This window comes from Aythya marila (genome assembly GCF_965140915.1).
Source record: "Aythya marila genome assembly, chromosome: 13".
NCBI lineage: Eukaryota > Metazoa > Chordata > Aves > Anseriformes > Anatidae > Aythya > Aythya marila.
Window position 1 is genome coordinate 330,828 of NC_139054.1, and position 18,505 is coordinate 349,332.

At 40.9% G+C, this 18,505-nt stretch overlaps 1 protein-coding gene and 1 long non-coding RNA gene across 2 annotated transcripts; both read right to left on the reverse strand.

Annotated features, from left to right (window-relative positions):
- Positions 1-195: 195 nt before the first annotated feature.
- LOC309883143 lies at positions 196-1,333 on the reverse strand. The gene is made up of 3 exons (XR_014318408.1): positions 1,219-1,333; positions 656-728; positions 196-426 (listed from the first exon to the last, which is right to left on the reverse strand). It is a non-coding gene; the product is annotated as an uncharacterized lncRNA (long non-coding RNA).
- A 1,659-nt stretch (positions 1,334-2,992) lies between these two features.
- On the reverse strand, positions 2,993-18,502 carry LOC309882961 (heat shock factor protein 3). Its single transcript, XM_082770515.1, has 13 exons — positions 18,268-18,502; positions 17,278-17,386; positions 15,533-15,660; positions 12,849-12,973; positions 11,927-12,002; positions 11,157-11,218; positions 10,682-10,763; positions 10,265-10,398; positions 8,922-9,167; positions 7,757-7,862; positions 7,310-7,375; positions 6,096-6,162; positions 2,993-5,535 (listed from the first exon to the last, which is right to left on the reverse strand). The coding sequence occupies exons 1-13, from the start codon at positions 18,385-18,387 to the stop codon at positions 5,204-5,206; spliced, it is 1,653 nt and encodes a 550-aa protein (XP_082626641.1). The 5' UTR covers positions 18,388-18,502; the 3' UTR covers positions 2,993-5,203.
- Positions 18,503-18,505: the final 3 nt, after the last annotated feature.

Here is an 18,505-nt window from a genome sequence, read left to right on the forward strand (position 1 = left end):
AACAATATTATTGGTATGAGTCTGAATTTGTTTCTTTTCAGATCATTACATTCTGATCTATGTTTCCCTGAAGATGATGGTTTTCCTATACACAATTTTCATGCCTTTATTAGGTTAGAAAAGTCTTTTTTTTTTTTTTTTTTTTTTTCCACAAGATGTCATCAGTCACAGCCCAGAGAATCATCAGTTCAGCTAATTTCTTATTGTCTACTGTATTTGCAGCTATTCCTGCAATTAAAGAGGACATCTAACCACCTTAAAGTGTACATGCTTCAGAAAATATTGTACATGATAAAACAGACAAGAAGATTCAACAGCAGTTCAAAAGATTTTGGGGACCTGATTTCACATGCTCCTCCCTTGTAGCCTTCTATTCTTCCGTTATTAGTTTTCCATGAGATGCAGTTCCAATCTGCAGCCTTTGAGCTGGGAAGAGGAAGGAAACACTTGTGCAGGTTGCAGTGTTCACACACTTCTTGGTTCAAAGAAGGAGGAGAAAGGAACATGCTAAATTTCAGATTAATTGCACTGTTTCCTGGGGAAAGGAAAAGTCATAAGGAAACCCACCACTAGCAGGGTACACACTGGAAGCTTTTAGACTGAACTAACACCACCTGACAAAAAAAAACAAACAGGTATATGTATTTATACTTACATTTACATTTGTGGTTATGTGAGACAGTGGCAGGAAAAATTTCTTGTCATTTACTGGATGCAGGCATAGACACCTGTACACGGAGATGAACATTGGCATTGAGTTCTTGCTTTTACTTTGTGGAAGTGTAATAATACAAATACTGTGTTTTAAAATGGCAATCTTGCTTTAGGAGACAGCACAACACACTGAGCATGATATGGATGAGGTGCCATCATACAGCTCAGGAGAGACAGGAATCACAGAACGTTGCCGTAAACTCTGAAGACCATCATGAGCTGAGATACCTCTCTGCCTGAACCTCCAGAAGAGGATTTATCTAAGTTTTATTGGACTGTGGTGTTTCTCCTCAAGAAGTTGGGGATGTCATAGGCACTGCATGGCATGTTATCCTTCCTCTTGCAAATCACGCAGTTAGCTCATACTCTGAAATGCTCTGCGTTAGCAAGTACAAAGCAACATGAATTAAAAATGGATGGATATGGTGAAATGGGCTGTGTGTGGAGTGCTAGTCTGAAAGAGTATGAGAAAAGATGCTGAAAGGAGAATGTGGTCGGACTTACTCACTCGGTGCTTGTCATGCCTAGGTGTGTTCTGTGAATTCTTAGAACAGACAAGGCAGGGAACAGCAACTCTTCCTTCCCCTAACAGTGTGATACAGCAGAATAAAACCAGAAGGAAAAGCAGTGGCCCTGGACATCGGTGCTGGGGGAGGAAGCAAGCTTGCACTATAGTGAAGCAACTTTGCTCATTGGTAACGCGAACTTGTTATGCATAAAGTTGCAATGGTGTTGTGGTCCTAACCAGGCTTGTACATCAAGGGACTGGTGATCTGCTACTGTCTCACCTGTTGTGCTGCACACGTGGTTTCACTTTCAGGCCTGTGCAGTGCAGCAGATATCAGCTGGCTGCAGATAGACTGCCTGTGGCTTCCAGTGATAACACCAGTGGCGAGCCCTTGTCTTTATCTTGAAGTGAAGCAGCACTTTTTCATACAAACATCCTTTTTCTCAGCAGTAGAAAAGATGAACAGAGTTCTTGACTTCTAGAAAAATCCTACAAAAACTCTTACAGTGTCAGTTAACCGTGGCACAAATAGGATCCACAGTGTGCCACATCAAGGCTAGAGGTCTGCTGATCTCTAAAGTGATGTAAAATTGCCTATGCTGTTCCCTAAGTTCCAGTAAATGGTATTTCAGTCAATACCTTATAGAATCTGTGGGCCTTTCTTCCTGGAACTTGTAATGAGCACTTGCAGTGGTACATTCCGTCTGGCATAGCTGGCACAGTCCTGATGAGAAATGCCTTTCAGAGAAGAGGACAGTGGAGAATAGACAGTGTGGGTGCCTGGCTGGCCCTACACACAGGTGCAGAGGCAGCCATGCAAACTTTGGTCTGAGTGACCTCAGTGAGCTGTTAAATGGGAAGGATTATCTAGGTGTCCTGCTGAAGCTGAAATGCTGCCTGCAAAAGGAATGGTTGGGAAAAGGAATAACTCAGCACGATTGACATTGTAACTGGTGGTTACTAATGTACTTGAGAAACCTGGGAAAGCTTGGACCAGACAGAAGACTTACAAAAGGCTTTCAGTAATGGGAAGAACTGATGCGGGTATGCCAGCAACAAGAAATGCTGATAAAATCACGCCGCCACCCATACCACCTGAGGCACAGCAGGCAGCATGCACAGCAGGTATGAGGCAGAAGCTGTGATCCTGCAACACAGGACCAACCTGGGCTCAAAGGAGGGGGGAGAAATCCCTGGATCCTGAATCCTCTGGGACCATGCACCTCTCTAAAGGGCTGAAACATTTTTTGTGTTGCAAATGTACCCAAATATCAAACATGATTGAACTCTGTACATAAGTACATTCAGAATCATCCCAACTGTTGAAACAGCAAAATATGTTGGTGATGGAACAGGCAGAAGGCCTAAGAATCATTGTCTATGAAAGATCACTTAGTATCAGGTCCCCTCAGTGCTAAGATGTGAAGGCTGGCACCCAGCAAACTATACAAAGGCAATGAACAAACTTGCAAATGTGACCTGACCTAACACAATCAGTGGCAGTCAGTCCTACTGCCATAAGCTTTGATTCTATGGGTTAATAAATCTGAACTTCCTTCTTTCTCAGGCTCAGATCTCTGCAAGCAGCTGCCAGGCTAACCTTAGTACACGAGTTATTGAACAAGCAGCAGCTGCATATTGAAATGGGTTAGTGAGCATTGACGTTCTTCCTTCTAGATAGATAGTTCAGTAAGCTGGTTTGGGAAATGTGTTGGCAAAAGAGGAACAAAGAACAGACGTCAAAGTAACATACAAGAAACACCGTAACAGTTTTGCAATTCAATAGTTTAATTACTTCAGTGCATGATGGTGTTTTTCCTTGCTATTCAACCTTCCCCTTTTCATTGCAATTTTTGTAAACAAACTTGCAAATACATATATTTCTTAGACCAGTACATAAACCAGACTTAGATTCACAAATTCTTATTTGAAGCTTTCTTAAGCCTTGGTTTCTTAACTTCTTAAGAGACGAATTGTGTTAAAAAAAAAAAAATTATGCAGTTCAATCAAACAGCTCATAGCAAGATGCAGTGAGATCAGATTCCATCATGGAAGAACACGACATTAATCCATTACAGGAATTATTCTTCAGTTTAACCTATTCAGGAAATGGACATTACAGAAAATTTACCCTTCAAAGAACTTTGTTTTCTGCACTATGCTGCCAAAATACTGCAGAAGAAGTCTCTAAATTTTTTACTGTTTCACTCTTGGCAAAATTGAGGCCTTTGGGAATAAAAAAACAAACAAACAAAAAAAAACCCAACCAGAACCCAATTCATTTTTCCCTCAGCTCAGGAAAACTTAAGACCATTCAGCCCTTTGTTTCAAGAAAGAAAAGTAAGCAAAAAGAAAGACTGAGACAGGCTAGAATAAGACATACTTGACAAAAGGCATTTCATCAAATACGAACATGAAGGGTCATAGAGGCGAGGAAGTTATAAACAATGGAATAAAACAATACTGAAGGTGTTACAGGTATACACACACATACACTCAGTAGAAAGATCCTCCCTTGTCAACTCAAAAGATTTAAAAATGAAGCACAAACCCAATCTAGCCAGGCCAGCATAGATAACATGCATTATCTTGTAGGCTTCAGTATATCAAAATAACTTGGTTTCTTGAGCATAGAAGAACTATTAGTTCAGAAATTTCAGAGAATAAAGCCTGTAGGTAGACTTTTTCCTAAAACTGTTTTTTTCCAAGTAATTGCAGCAGTAGAAAATACCATATGGCATTACACAGCTCTTTTTCTACTTGTCTCCAGGCCTTTTCAAGCCCCAACATTTTTGTATGACTACGGCAAATTTCAGGTTTGTGTGGGCTTGCGATAGACTGTTAAAGATTTGGTATCAGTGAAAGAGCACTTGCTGTCCCACTGACAACAGTGGATAAATGCTGATGTCTACATTACAGCTGTTCAAAGAAGTTTGGAAAACAGTGTAGGACAGAATTCTGGGAAAAGTTTAATTAGGCAGACACCAGTTTGTCATTCATTGTCAATGGAGTCAAATGATTTTAGTCAATTTAGCTTTAAAATCCCATGAGCAGAAAATGCAGGAAAAAGTCCACTGTTTATGTGAGGTCAGATAAACAACTACATACTGCAAGCAGAAGAGAAAATGAATGTCCTATGTCAGCGCAAGTTACCCCATACCTTTTTTGTTTTAAGGATTTATTTTTTTTTTAAAAGACATTTTAAGGATAGCTGCTAGACTTCAGTAGACACCTCACCAATCAGTTCTACTCACAATTTTCAAGAACAAATGACCTATGTGCAAGTTACCCTAGAAGAGCTGCCACACAATGTGCATGAGAAATCAGCATTACGCCCAGTGGCAAGCACTTCCTACTGCAACACCTACAATCCATGGCAATGGATGCGTGTTAGGATGTTAAAAAGTAATATTCCAGAGTTAAAATATAATTTTCCATAGGAAAAAATGTTCCCTGTACCTAGGAGCAAATCTAGGAGTAGGAAAGTAATCTAAGCAGGTGCAAACAATTGTAGCCACAAACTATTAAAAAAGAAACCTCAAATTAAAAAAACTCCAAACAATAGACAAGCCACCTCTTGAAACATCTCAGAAAGAGTAAAACTCAGGTTTGAAACATTACACACGACATTACTACATAGCTAATAAAAAACAGCCAGATTTTACAAACAGGATACAAACAGATTTCCTTTTGCAATAAGGATATCAGATTAAAACAGTTATGGAATACATTGCGGTATGTTTACAGAAAGGTTGCGCTTCCCTCCTCCCCATGTCTTCATTCCCATTATCTCTTGCTTTGAGCTTGTTTTCAGCTTTTCCACATGCACTCCTTGCTTGTAGAAAGAGAACTTTCTCTTGTCTATATAGAATATGACACCCAGTAAGCAGGATAGGAGAGAGAAGATCAAACTTCTTGCTGATCCATTTATCCTTGCTGTCTGTTTCACACCACTACGCCAGTTATACATATTACATGAGTTCAAGAAGTTTCTATCTCAGAGGCCTCTTCTATGAAGTTAGCAACAGGACTGAGGAGCAAGAGTGGAAACAGTTTATACTCTCCATTCCCATCTTCTGAGAGGAGAGGTGGATCACCCATTCCCAGAGCATCCGGAGGCTCTGCCTGGTTTTCTGGAGCTGCTAATGGCAAGACAGTTTCACCACCTGAAGGAGGTTGGAGAGCAGGTTTTTCCTCCAGCGGGGCCAAGAGGAGGTCTTTTGGATCCTCTGTCTTCCCTGTGGCTTCACTGGAAGGTAGTTCTTCAAATAATGAAAGCAGAGGATTGGCCCTGTACTGTATCAGCTGCATATCTGAGGGAAAACAAACATTTTAAACTCCAGGATCCTACGACACTTAAAGTGAAATGCTTTAAAGGAATGCAAGGAACACTGGAAAAGGTGCTTCAAAACTTGCTTCACTAAAGAAAACTGCACAGCTGAGCTCTGAAAGACCACATCTACAGTTGGAAATGACTAAGACCTACAGCTAAGATCAGTATCTAAAACACACTTCAGGCCACTGAATATATTGCATGCACTGGCATCACTAAAGTAGAATGAGTAGCACTTCATTTGTGGGTGTTGTCATATACGAGATACTTCCACAATGACATTTGCAGTTCTGCTCCTTATTGTGGCACTCCGTCACATATAAGAAAAGAGGAACGGTTAACACCAACATGGGGAACAGAACGGGGCCTGTAAGATTGAGGTACAGCTTCATTAAAGTCAGTGAAACATCCCAGTCTTTAAGAACTTTTTAAGCCCAGGCCAAAGAAGGAATTAAGCCGTATTACAAGCTAGAAAAATTCCATTTCAATACATAGTTTTGGAAGAGTTTGGAATTGTCACAGCTGTTCCTTCCTGCCCACCTTTGCTTCCTGCTGTTTCTCTCTCACTTGCTCCTAGATCTTCAGTGCTGTCTGCCAAGTTCGCAATCTGAAGCAAAATGGACAAAGAATAAAACAGAATGCTTAACAAAAATATCCAGTTCTTAACTGGCTGGTTAACATAATTAAAGGTGAAAGGAGGAGGGAATAGGAATGACACCGCTGAGTAATGTAAACTCCTGACCCCACAAACCCATTATTCCACAGAGGCCGGCAAACAGGAACTCTCAGAAAAGTGCAAGATGAAATACAGACAAACTTAACTTACCAGAGCCAAACAATCTCATGATTAGCAAATATTCAGTTTACCCACCCAGCCCAAAGCTTTCTTATGGTCTGCTTTGTTGGAATAACACTGTTACACATGATTTCAGCAATAAAATCAAGTTTTACAAGCACTGCTCGAACACAACAGGATTTTACCTCAGTTGTGATGTAAGCTCCCATGACAGAGAAGTCCTAGTTCAAATAGTATTGCTGAGTTACAAAATAAATGACACTTGCAAGGCTTTTTTGTAACATAAGACATTCCTTTTTTGGGCCCCATTCAATAGAAAGTTGTACTGAGCTTTAGCATGTCCTCTGAGGAAGTTTTATGCAGACATGTTTAGAATAAATACTGCATACCGCATTACTTTTTTTTTCTTTGTTTAATACTTTTTCTTCAGCCTTCCAGCAGACGAAGGCACACAATCTGAACTACAATCCCAGGCGTAGTTATTACTTGACTAAAAGACAAAACAAGAAACTCTTTTCACATAGACCAAAAACAGAGACTAGATTTTCCAACCTGTTCTTTCTAAACAGAAGATACAGAATTAATAGACAGGAATAATTAAAAAAGTTCCTCAGGGCAGGCAGACAGCTCATTCAGCAAACACCAGCGTGTTTCCCTCTTCCTTATGCTCTCAGGTACATTTATAAAGCAAAGTGTTATTCTAAGCAAAGTATCAATTGAAATCAGCACACTGAGTGTGTTACTGCAGCTAGAAATTTAAGAAGCTTATTTTGAGAACCTTATTACATTCCTGTACACCAACAGTAATAACAGAAAACATGAAGTCATAAGGATTAAATAAAATGTCAGTTTCATCCTGTGCTATCAGTCTGGTCCCTACCCTTAAACTGCATCAGGAAAGTTTAGCTCTTAGAATCACTTTAGCCCTCCCCACCACAGAAGCAAATCTTACTCTTACATTTTCCATACCAGGGGGAGTTTCCATCAAGTTCATATCCAGAGCTGGCAGCTCAGGATTAAATGTCTGAAAACAGAAACAGACCATATATAGGAGAGTTTATGACATAATAAGGTTATTAAAACTTCTGAGAGATCCTACTTCATCTGCCCAAGGAAGCACATGGATCAGTAATCAGGATGTGACAATAAACAGCAAGAAGGAGAGAAGTTGGTTGTTTTTAAGTTATATGAAATGAAAGTACTGTATAAACTGAAAAAGGCTCTCAGCATTACCTTATATTTTGTTAGACTCCTCGGATGACTATGTACAATTCTATCCATAACTATTTGCTTTTCAAGATTTTCTTCTCACTTGCCCATTACAACATGGAACAAATCCATAAAATCTTGTAACACAACCTAAACTGTACTTTTCAGAAACCAGAATAAATGAAAAGCCACTCACATCGCTGAAAGCTTCAGAGCCAAAGTTATACTGCTTCCCAGACAACATTGCTTGAAGCTCTTCAAGGCTGGCATCAATACAATTAAGAAAATCTTGAATTTCCTCTCTGAAAAAAAGAAAATTACCACAAGCAACAGTCAGCAATTAGGGTCGTCTTTTACACTACAGGACAGGAAAAACCTCTTATAAGCTGCTAATTGGTTGGTTATTACAGCTGTTGGGCGAGATGACAGCCAGACAGGGTTGCTCACAATCCAGAACAGCTTATGGCCAAATTAACAAAACCACATTGCTGTATCAATTTCCATGGCCCAATTCTTTGCAGAACACATGCAAGGAAAGCCATCTGTACAGCAAGTATCATAACAGCTATCATTTCAAAAAAGCAATCCTCCTCATGTAACTATTTCCTCTTTCATTTTAATATCTTTTGAATGTTCTCAGAATTCAGTCTATGGACTAGTATCTGTTTAGGATAAGGTCCAAAAGCTTTTACCTGTGAACAATAAATGATAAGCAAAGGACTACAGATAATCTGCATCTGAAGGAACACTAGGTATCTATTTTGAAACAGGAACACCAGATTGTTACCTAATTGTATGTGTTTGTAAGGACTGGGGTCAGGATACAAGGGACAATAAATGAAGTAGAAAGGAAGTGGCACATGTGGCCCAGTACTGAGTTTCTCACTGTGCTGCAAGCTTACTTCTGTATTGGAATACTTAGCTACAAATAATGTACGATTTCAAGGCAGTCCTAAGAAACAAGGAGGTGCATGGTTCCCTACTGGAATCTCTAGTCTGATCTGCTGTTGGGCAGCACACTTGGCAACATCAGTAGTTGGCGATACAAGGGCTGACAGGACAGACCAACCACGCTAATGCTCCAAAAGAAATACCAGAAGTCAAGGCAAACTTGTGACAGCTGACAGAACAGATTCCAGATGAACTTGCCCTGCTTTTAGTCTATGCTAATGCTTGTCTTTTTCAAGACCTATTAGAAAAGGGGGAGAAAACTCATTTCATTGGAGATGTTTGAAAAGCAATTTCACTATGTTCTGCTAGATACATCCTCTAAAACTATGACACAGAACTGTTTAATAATGAGATTCTGCAAGACAACTGCGTAAGTGTCCAGAAATAAGTGAATATAGTGATCTGCATACCTGTCCAGTAAAGGATCACTTTGGTTTCCAGAGTTATTCTCATTCAAGATGGAGTCAATCACTGATGCAGGGTCTTCTGGAGCATTAGCTTGTGCAGTATGGAGTTCAACAGCAACATTTCCTATTTCACCGGATTTGCTGACATCATTTATATGAACTGGAGGGATAGGTTCTACACAATTTAACTCATTTGGCTGTGATACTTGACAAATAGGTAAGCCAGGATCCAGAGCTGTCTGTGTCTCTCTAAAATGCAACCCACAGAGAAACAAGACACAGGAGAATATCAACTGTGTTAGTGCTCACTGGAAGCTTAGTATTTTACATCTTAATACCTAGTGAGGTCAAGCCTATTAAGAGCTCAAATAACCAACTGGTCTTGTAAAAGAAAGTGCCTTCCTAAAGGCAGATGAAGAATCAGTTGTTACAATTTCTATGGACAGCATGTATCAGAGCAGAACGCCCCATTTTCATACAATCATAAAATGGTTTGGGTAGGAAAGGACCTTTAAAGATCACCCAGTCCAAACACCCTGCCATAGGCAGGGACATCTTTCACTAGTTCAAGTTGCTTGGAAGTCCTGTCCAACCTGACGTGGAACACTTTCAATCATGGGGCATCCATGATCTTTTCTGGACAGGCTGTTAGAGCACCTCCCTACCCTAATCACAAAATAAATTCTTCTTAATATCCAAGCTAAATCTACCCTCTGTCAGTTTAAAACCATTACCTTTTGTCCTGCCACTGGAGACACTGATAAAAATCTCTCTCCATCTCTTATAACCGCCCTTTATATACTGACAGTCACAGTCACGCATTTTCAGTTTCTATAAAGAAAAGCCCCCCTTTAAGCCTTTTATTTGCATTTATTTCATACCTGCTATACAGAATAGACCAGAATAAAATGTGATTTTTTTAAAAAGGTTCAATTCTTACAGTTTTGTTTTGTTTTTTTTTAATTTGCTAACAAAACCTCATGTTTTTTTCTTCCAGCATGGAGACCAAACACCGGCTCTGTAACTCTTCAGATTGATAATGAGTTCATATATAGGACATATGGAAAAGAACAGCTTGACTTCACATAACTAAATTCTGACAGACCAAAGAGGGCATAAGAATACATGGACATTTAGTGGGAGGGAAACTCACAACATTGCGTCTCTGGAACTAAAAAATTTCAGATTGGTCTACTTTTTAGTCTAGAGAGCCTACAAACAGACCTATAATGTACAAATAGAGCAGAAACTCAGAGGTGGGTTCCCAAAACATATTGGGTAACTTACATTAACATAACTACTAGGATTTATGCTTCAGTTGTTAACTTTCACATCCCTATACGTACCTGGCTCTGCCACTTGTGTGTGCCACAGCAAGGAGACCATTGGTGGCATTTTCCAGGGTATCAGTGATATCTCGAATGATGAGACCTGTACCATTTCCATCCTCATCATCTGAATTATGTTCAGAAAAAGCCATCTGCAATATATAGCAAATAGAATGAATAAACCAAAAAAGTCTGTTATTTTTAATGTTTAATCTCCTTTCTTCTTGAAGCTTCTATCTCCCGTTCAGATTTCATCTATGCCAAGTTGTATGGATTGGTGGGATTTTGCAGACAGAGCAATGTTTTAAATCAGCCCATTTCAAAATAGAGTGCATTTGATTATAAGATCAGAATATTAACAGTTGTAAGGAAGACTTCAAGATCACTGTACAGCATCCTGTCCAACCCAGTGTCTCCTTCCCTAGAAAGACTTACTGCTTGGCCACTCTCCACAGGTATGCGAACATACTGACGGCTGTATTTGGAAGGTGAAGCACCTGCAGCATCCGTTAGAGACCTGAGACAAAGTATGACTTTAGTGTATACTTCTGTAGTAAACAGCTGTAGCAATGCCAAATATGTGCAGTAACAGTAAGAACTACTCTTTGATTTCTAAAAGTGGCTTTTTTGAAATTGTTTATTTAAACGTACTGCAGACAGACTACACTCTAAGCACACTTTTTGTTTTGCGATAAGTCAGTAACACTGGCACTTTTTTTTTTTTTTTTTTTTAAAGAGCTACCATTTCTGGCAACCGTTCCCTTCAAACCTCAAAATGCATAGTATATTCTCTTCCCATCCTATGTAAAAATATTCATCATGCACCTTGAGAAAAGTATCTTGCTTCTAGAAGTTGATTCATCCCCATAATGCACATCTGACACTAGTTTGTGACCTATCCAGTAATTACCTTTTCCTTTTGACCCCAACAATATAATTTCCTCGCATCAAACTTAGTATAAATTGAAGAATCTAAAAAGAAAAAACAGAGAGCCAAAACCAAGTGATTAGCTTAGCAATCAGAATATTAAATTATTAACTCAGACTTTATTTTTGTGATTGAAATTAACAGGTAAATTAAATATCCATTTGTACCTTTATGTTAAAAGAAAAAAAAAGTTACAAAAGCCATTGAAAAATTATTTCACTTGCACAGATTTTTACAAAAATGTAATATAACACCGCAAGTCACTATGGAAAACTCCAGACCAGAAAAAGCTGAGGGATAAACCAGAGAAAATTTGATCCAGTGCAGCAACTCCTTTTGTTTCCAGGTTCCAAGTTGACTTCTTGAATATTCTAAGTCTGCCTTGGTTCGTTCTTTCACAGGCTCCATTCTGTGTGCCTGCAGTATCTTGCTCATTACCATGACTCCTGCCCCACATTTACCCCAGGTCAACTTGATTTAATTATTTCTCTCCAAATAAGATTCACTGAGATTTCAACACATTAAAATTGTTTTTACTAAGATTTTCCTTAGTAAAAGGAAAAATCCCTTGCTTGGGATTCTTTGCTGTGCTACTTCTTGGACACTCAGGAACTGTGAACATTTTCTTTGTGCTGTATTAATATAGCCTGTTCAGCTCTGTGTCATTTATCATTCTACATAAGCAAAGAATGCCATCAAGTATCACAGAGGCAGGAATAAGGATGGTAGCACTGAAGATGCTGCAATGGTACCTTAGACAGCAGCTTCTGTTGTTGACTGTGCTTCTGCCTTAGAACTGCCACTTCTTTCCACAGGGCCTTATTTTCTCTGCAATGCAGAATAAATCAGAAGACAGAGGATGAACAGAGTTTACTTTATATGATTTAGTTTCACAGCTTTCAAACTTTCACAGTACCTTGCAGGACCAATGGCAACATTCCTTCTGTGGATAACTAACAATTAGTTAGTCAGATCCACTAATATAAGCCCTGGGTTAAACTAACTCCATTCTCCACCAAGCAGGACCAAATGCTCACTAATTAGCACATTCTCATTCTCTGCTGCTCCATCAATAATCTTGATCTGAGGTATTCCTTCCTTCAAAGCCTCTAAAGCTTAGAATTAAGACTTGGTGTTTGGAAACAGGCTACTTGTAACACAGACCACCTCAGAAGTTTCAAAATATTAAAAAAACAAACAAAACAATATGAACAGAGGGAGTAAATTCATCTTCTGAGCTTTGGTTGATACCCACTTGCATGCCAGTGATCTGAGTGAACTCCCAGTGCCCATGCAAAAAGCATATGAAGGAACAGAGATGAGGACACACAAAGTCCATTTCTGATCAGAAAGAAAATCAAACATTAATTCTCCCTTGTTGCATCTAGCCCTGCTTTGTGTTTAGAACAGGAAATTATTTGATACCCCTAAAAAAATACTATAGATGATGGCAACTAAATTGACATCTCAAGATAGACAAGAAACTCCCAGTTTGAATTTCTGGTCTGTTACTGAATTATGAAAACAAACTATTCAAAATGCTGTGTGGCACAGAATGCAGATTCATAAAAAAAGAATATAGCATCACCTGTTTCAACTGAAACACGTTTAGAGTCAAGCTCCTTTAGCTATAAACCCCATTCAATTCCTAAGTGCTTCTGAAACAGAGCATACCTCTTCATGTTAGCCAGTCTGACATCCATGTTGTTCTGCTGCTCTCTCATTTCCTGGACTTCAGAGAGTACTTTGTGTAAATCCTCTGCACAGACCTTGAGATCCTCAGTTCTTACTGCAGATACCTAAAATAGGATCAAGTTACACATTCTTTACTAAGAACAGTGCCTTTCATACTTTTTTCTAAATGAACAGTGTAATTAGTCTGTAGAAGAGGTAAAAACTCCATTAAAATATTAGGTAAGATCATATAAAACTTGTGTATCATAAAACAAGACAATTGTTATAGATGACAGCCTTTAGGACAGTCTCAACCATGTGAAAAAAAACAAGATGTCAATGAAATCAAGAGAATGGCACCATTGTAATTCATGCTAAAATCCCTACCAGTGGTTGAAAACTGCCTTTCATAAGCGGTTCTCTCTGACATGTCTGAAGAAAGCTTGCCCTCTAGTGTCAAAGTGTAAGCCACCAGCCAAAAGCAAAACAAGTAATAGAGGAGTAAAAGAGGGTATGGTCACATTCATTTTTAACTGCGGATAAATCTGCCAGCACAGGAGTAACAAATTTCCATTAAGTTATTGGGGAAAAAACAGGAATCTACTTACATGACACCTACCTGATTGGAAAATTTGTCCTACACCAGCTGAACCACAGATCCCTATACTGTTGTTTCCTCTATTACAATTCCACGCAGTGACTTTACAAGATTACAGAGGCTTGTCTCCAGAAAGTCAGGGTCCAAACTGCTTTTCTACCCACAGCAAAATCTATAAATGCTTCCTCTTCAAATGATGGTGGAATAGTAATCAGAAAGCAAAAAGCGCATTTTTGCCTCTTCACACTTCCACAGTCATAATTCTCTAATTTCCTTCAGTAAGTCTGTGGTGGTGGCATTGATGGTTTATATACAATTCAAGGTTTTGAAAATGATAGGTCTCATCACAAATATGAATGGTATGTACAGGTTTTGTAGACATAATTTTGCAAAACATTCAGCCAAATACTGACCATAATCAAATAAAATGAAGTTGTACCAGACAGCCATCAGATGCCCCTTCCAACCTACAGCATGCTATGATTTTACTTATTATTCTCTTAAAGTCCAAGAGAGAGGTGGAAGCATCTGACATTAGCTTAATGAAGTGTCAGATAGCTTCCATGCAGGTTATTGGCTTACAGATCCCCCCCTTTCCCAGTTCATTAAGTGGTCAGAAATTGACAAACTGTGTTATAAAATAATATTCCATCAATTCATGGTAAAACAACACAATTATAACATTCAACAATCACTGCACAGATATAACTGTTTTCTCTGGTCCAGTGTTACAAAGGATGGAATGAATGGCCCAACAGTTCTCTGACTACATTTTTGGACCCTTCGCTGTTTGTTGTAGATAATACCTTATGCTAAGGCACACAATGCTTATCCCAAATGAAATTCAAGACTATCTGATTCCTCTTAGCATACCACCTGTCCATGGCAAAGACATGCAAAAGATGCAGACAGAAGGTAGAAATTTCAAATACCGTAGGCCTGCCTCTAGATAGAGGAGCCAAACTAAAGCATTCTGCCGAGTACAAGGAACTACTTTTTTCAGAGTCTGTAACTAGATAATAAGGGTGTCAAGACTGACGCGCATCAGCAGAAAACCTAGACCTAACAGTAAAATAGAGTAAGTCAAGGAAGCCCTGCATTCAAACTTGAACTCCTGTTGGAGGCCTGAAAGCCAGTTTATAGCACAAACTGAAATATTACTTAATTCCAGGCTGTAAAGAGCAAGAAAAGCTAACAGACATTGCAAAAATCACATTTCCTGTGCAACAAAGAGTATGTTTCACCAGCATGTTCAACCATTTTGTGTGAATGTCTTTGGCACTAACTAGAGCTTTTGTCTCCCCATCTAGAATACTCCACCCAGTGCAACGCTCATGGGATACATGGTGCCATACATAACGTCAGCAGCTGACTGTCTCACCATACCAGAAAGCAGGGTGTGCAAGCTAAAACAAGTTAGCAGTTACAGCATCTGGGAAAAGCACAGGCCTGTGTCAGAGAAGCAACCGTGCAACTGTATCTGACCAATTGTGATTCTGAACAGAGACAGCACAGTGAAGAATCAATCAAAACACAATTATGGCTCCCCAGCTAATCCTCAAGCCTACCCTGTTCTTTCATTAACTTGGGCAATGTAGCTACCATATTACGACATTCCAAAGAAAAGACTGAAGTTCAAATGTCAACATGATGTACCACGATAGTGTCTTTCTCTGGCAGCCAGGATGTTATGGGCTGAAATGCGCAAGTACAAGATAAATATCTGTGCAGAAACAGGTCAGACAAGGCCTGAATGTACAAAAGAAAATTGTAAGTGCTAAAACCAGATGTAGCTTATTGGTGATATAGTATTTGAGGAACAATATAAATCATACAAGCTTGTCCAAATGAACTGATTACTGCTGCCCTTGCTGTAGTCCTTGCTAATTTTCAATGACCACCAAGTGACAATGTATCTTCTTTTACTTCTTTCATTCTGTGACTCTTTTTACAAAGAGTTGACAACACATAACCTTGGTTCACGTGGAATTTGTTGGCTGTAAAGTGTTTGACACCCCCATACTTCCTCTAGATAAGCTTCTTTTCATAAGGAAAAAGGCAAAGTAAATACATGCATAGACCATACCTTGCGCTTGATGTTTTCCAATAAATGTGCCTTCCCTTGCTTGAAGAATGCATGCTGGAATTCAATGACTGAGCTTTTCTCTGCTGTAATCATACCATTCTCCAGAGCAATCACCTTCCTGAAACCATCTGTGGAGAGGGATTAAAAAAAAAAAGAAAAGTCATTTCTTTCAGTGTAAAGCTTACCGCTATAGAACATAGCTAAAGAAAACCCCATAACTACTGAAATACCTACACCTATACAGTTAATAGGTGCTGGAACTTTTGGTGTTCAGTCATTTCACTGCTCCGATTGTCACAGACAGGGGACACATCTACAATGCCACCAAATAATCTTGCAGGCTGTACAAGCAGCATGCATGGCAGAGGCTTTCCAGTATCCAATGGCAAGACAAGAATGTTCAAATAATCACAGAAGACAGTCAAAAGTGAGATTAATTAGGACATTACAACTAAAATATTATCGTTGCACCTCTCCTTTCATGTTAACAATCTCAGGCAACTACATATCAAAACAAATGCTGTCATCTACCACCAGGGTCTACAGAACAATGCAAGGAGAAATTAGCCCTCGACCTATGGAAACACACGCACATGCAGTACCTTTTTCATTAAAGACTACCTGCTTGAAATACAACATTACCAGCCCAATTTCCACAATGGCTTGAAATACCAAAGGGTAGACGCAAATTAGTTGACAGACCAATGCATCTCTCTCCTCATGCAAGTTTTTAACACGGTTAACATATTCCAGCCTCACTGCACTTCAACAGCATGCTCATTAGAAAACTTCAATCAAAGCTTAGGATAAGTGCAGCAGGAAAACGATGTGGCCATCAGTCCAATAAGGACATGAAGAGTAAGCATTCAGGACAGCATTGTAAGCGTTCAGCCTTACCATAATGTAACTGACAACTGTTTGTTTGCACTCTCCTTTGACACACAAGTATGGAATCTCAACTCTTAACTCAAACAGCAGCACAAGGATACTATACGACCACTTTCTCTGTCATGTCTAACATAGAATCTGAATAGACATTGGCTAAGAGAGACCAAGGAAATCTGGGCAAGAACAGAGTTCCTCCAAATCTTCTCAACAACTCCCTGTAAGCCACTGTTACTATTATCAATCCATTGCCGTTAATTAACTTTCTTTGCCAATGCTACATGATGAATTCTATCATTCTGTTTCATTGGAGCCAAACATGCTTCTAACATTATGAAATAGGAAGATTTTTTTTAAAAAGAAGTATTTGTACTGAACAAAGTAAAGGCATGCAGACTATTTACAGCTTGTAGTTTGGTGTTACCACTTAGCTCCCAAATAGTTACAGTTCATGGAAGAAACACAGGCAGATGCAGAACATCTTTCAGATCCTCTCCTTTCCCGAAAAGGATTTACTTAATGGCTTAACCCTCTTCCTCCAAATGGAAATTCTAAAGGAGGCAGCTGTTTTCTGTACAGCTTATACCTTCACACGGCCCATAAACTATCAGCTCCAAAGCAACCACTTCTGCTGTGCTGCAGCCCTGCACAGTGTTGGATTGCCACCTCACTCCAGCTTCTTTGCCTGTACAAGTTATAGGATATCCATTATGTAACATGCCTATGACGCTCACAAGTAGAGCACAGAAAACATAATCGAGGGATTTAGTCCAGCTTGATCCATCAGGGTGACAATCTTTTTTCAGTACAGCAATGCAGGCAGCATGCATACACACATTACACAAACAGACGATGCTTACACATGTTCAGCTGTCGTATGAAACTGGAGATATTGTTGTGTTTGAAGTACTTCGGGAGCAGCTCCTTAGCAAACCTCTGCTCATCCAGTATACAGAAGTTCTCACCATTCTAGGAAGCAAGCCGAAATAACAGTGAGAGAACAAGCACAGCATTTTTAAGGTTTTGCTTTTATGCCAAGACCATAAACTGATGGAAACGGTTCCTATGACATGGAAGGGCAAAACACTTGGCGAAAGGGTACTGTCTATGTGGTCATTTATGAGCACTGGGGACTGTACTAACAAGTTTGAATCCTAAACAACAAAAATTGTTACGTGGAACACTCCTCTTGCATAGCGGGTAGTTTTTGGAACCCTGAAGACTTTACCCAAAGCCAAAGAAAAGCAGCTCTAAAAAAAAAAAAAAAAAAGCAAAAAACGGCAACCATGGCTCTGCTTCTGTCTCAGTTCAGAGGAAACTGAAATATTGCTCAAGCACGACGGCATTCGTGCCACTAGAGGGCTTTTATCTCCGCCGGCCGGAGTCGGGCTAGCTCCTGACACGGTTCTTCCATTGTACGCGCTGTGTCACCGCTAAAAATAGCCAGGTAACGCTGCGGAGCCGCTACGAGCCCGGCCCGGCTCCAGGCCCGCTGCGCTCCCGGCTCCCAGCGCCCCGGGCCCGGGCAGGTGCCGGCGCTGCTCGGGAAGCACGAGGATGAGGCAGAGCGGCGCGGACGAGCAGCACGGGCCGCACGGCCTGAGGACAGCGGCGAGGGCAGGCCGCACGCCGGGAAGCGGCACGGGACGGCCCCGGGGCAGGCGCGCCCGGAGAGGCCCCTCCTGCGGGACGGGAAGGGCCGGCCCCGGGCTCCGCTCCGCTCCTCACCGCACAGCGGGGATCGGCCCCCGGGGCGCCGCGCTCCGCTGGCTCGGCCCGGCCCGGCCCGGCGCCCCCGGGGAGCCCCTGGGGGCCCCTCCCCGAGCCCCGCGGCCCCCGCCCGCGCTCACCCTGCTCCAGCAGATGACGTCGTCGCTCTGCGGGTCCTCCACCAGCGCCCAGAGCTTGGCCAGGAAGCCGGGCACCGCGGCGGCGCCGGGGCCGCCGGGCAGCGCCGACCCTTCCCGCATGCTGGGGCTGGAGCCGGGCCGGGCCGGGCGCTGCTGCTGCTGCTGCGGGCGGACCGGGCCGCGCCGGGCCGGGCGGAGCCCCCGGCGGCCGCCGTGACGCGCGCCGCGCGGGGCGGGG

What these genes read in the sequence shown, in the direction of transcription:
- LOC309882961 (XM_082770515.1), bottom strand. Translation starts at nt 18,387, where the DNA reads ATGCGGGAAGGGTCGGCGCTGCCCGGCGGCCCCGGCGCCGCCGCGGTG. An exon ending in GTTGGGGTCAAAAGGAAAAG is followed by an intron (nt 10,764 to 11,156) that starts GTAATTACTGGA and finishes ACTTTGTCTCAG; the next exon opens with GTCTCTAACGGATGCTGCAG. An exon ending in GCTCTGAAGCTTTCAGCGAT is followed by an intron (nt 7,376 to 7,756) that starts GTGAGTGGCTTT and finishes TTCTGTTTTCAG; the next exon opens with ACATTTAATCCTGAGCTGCC.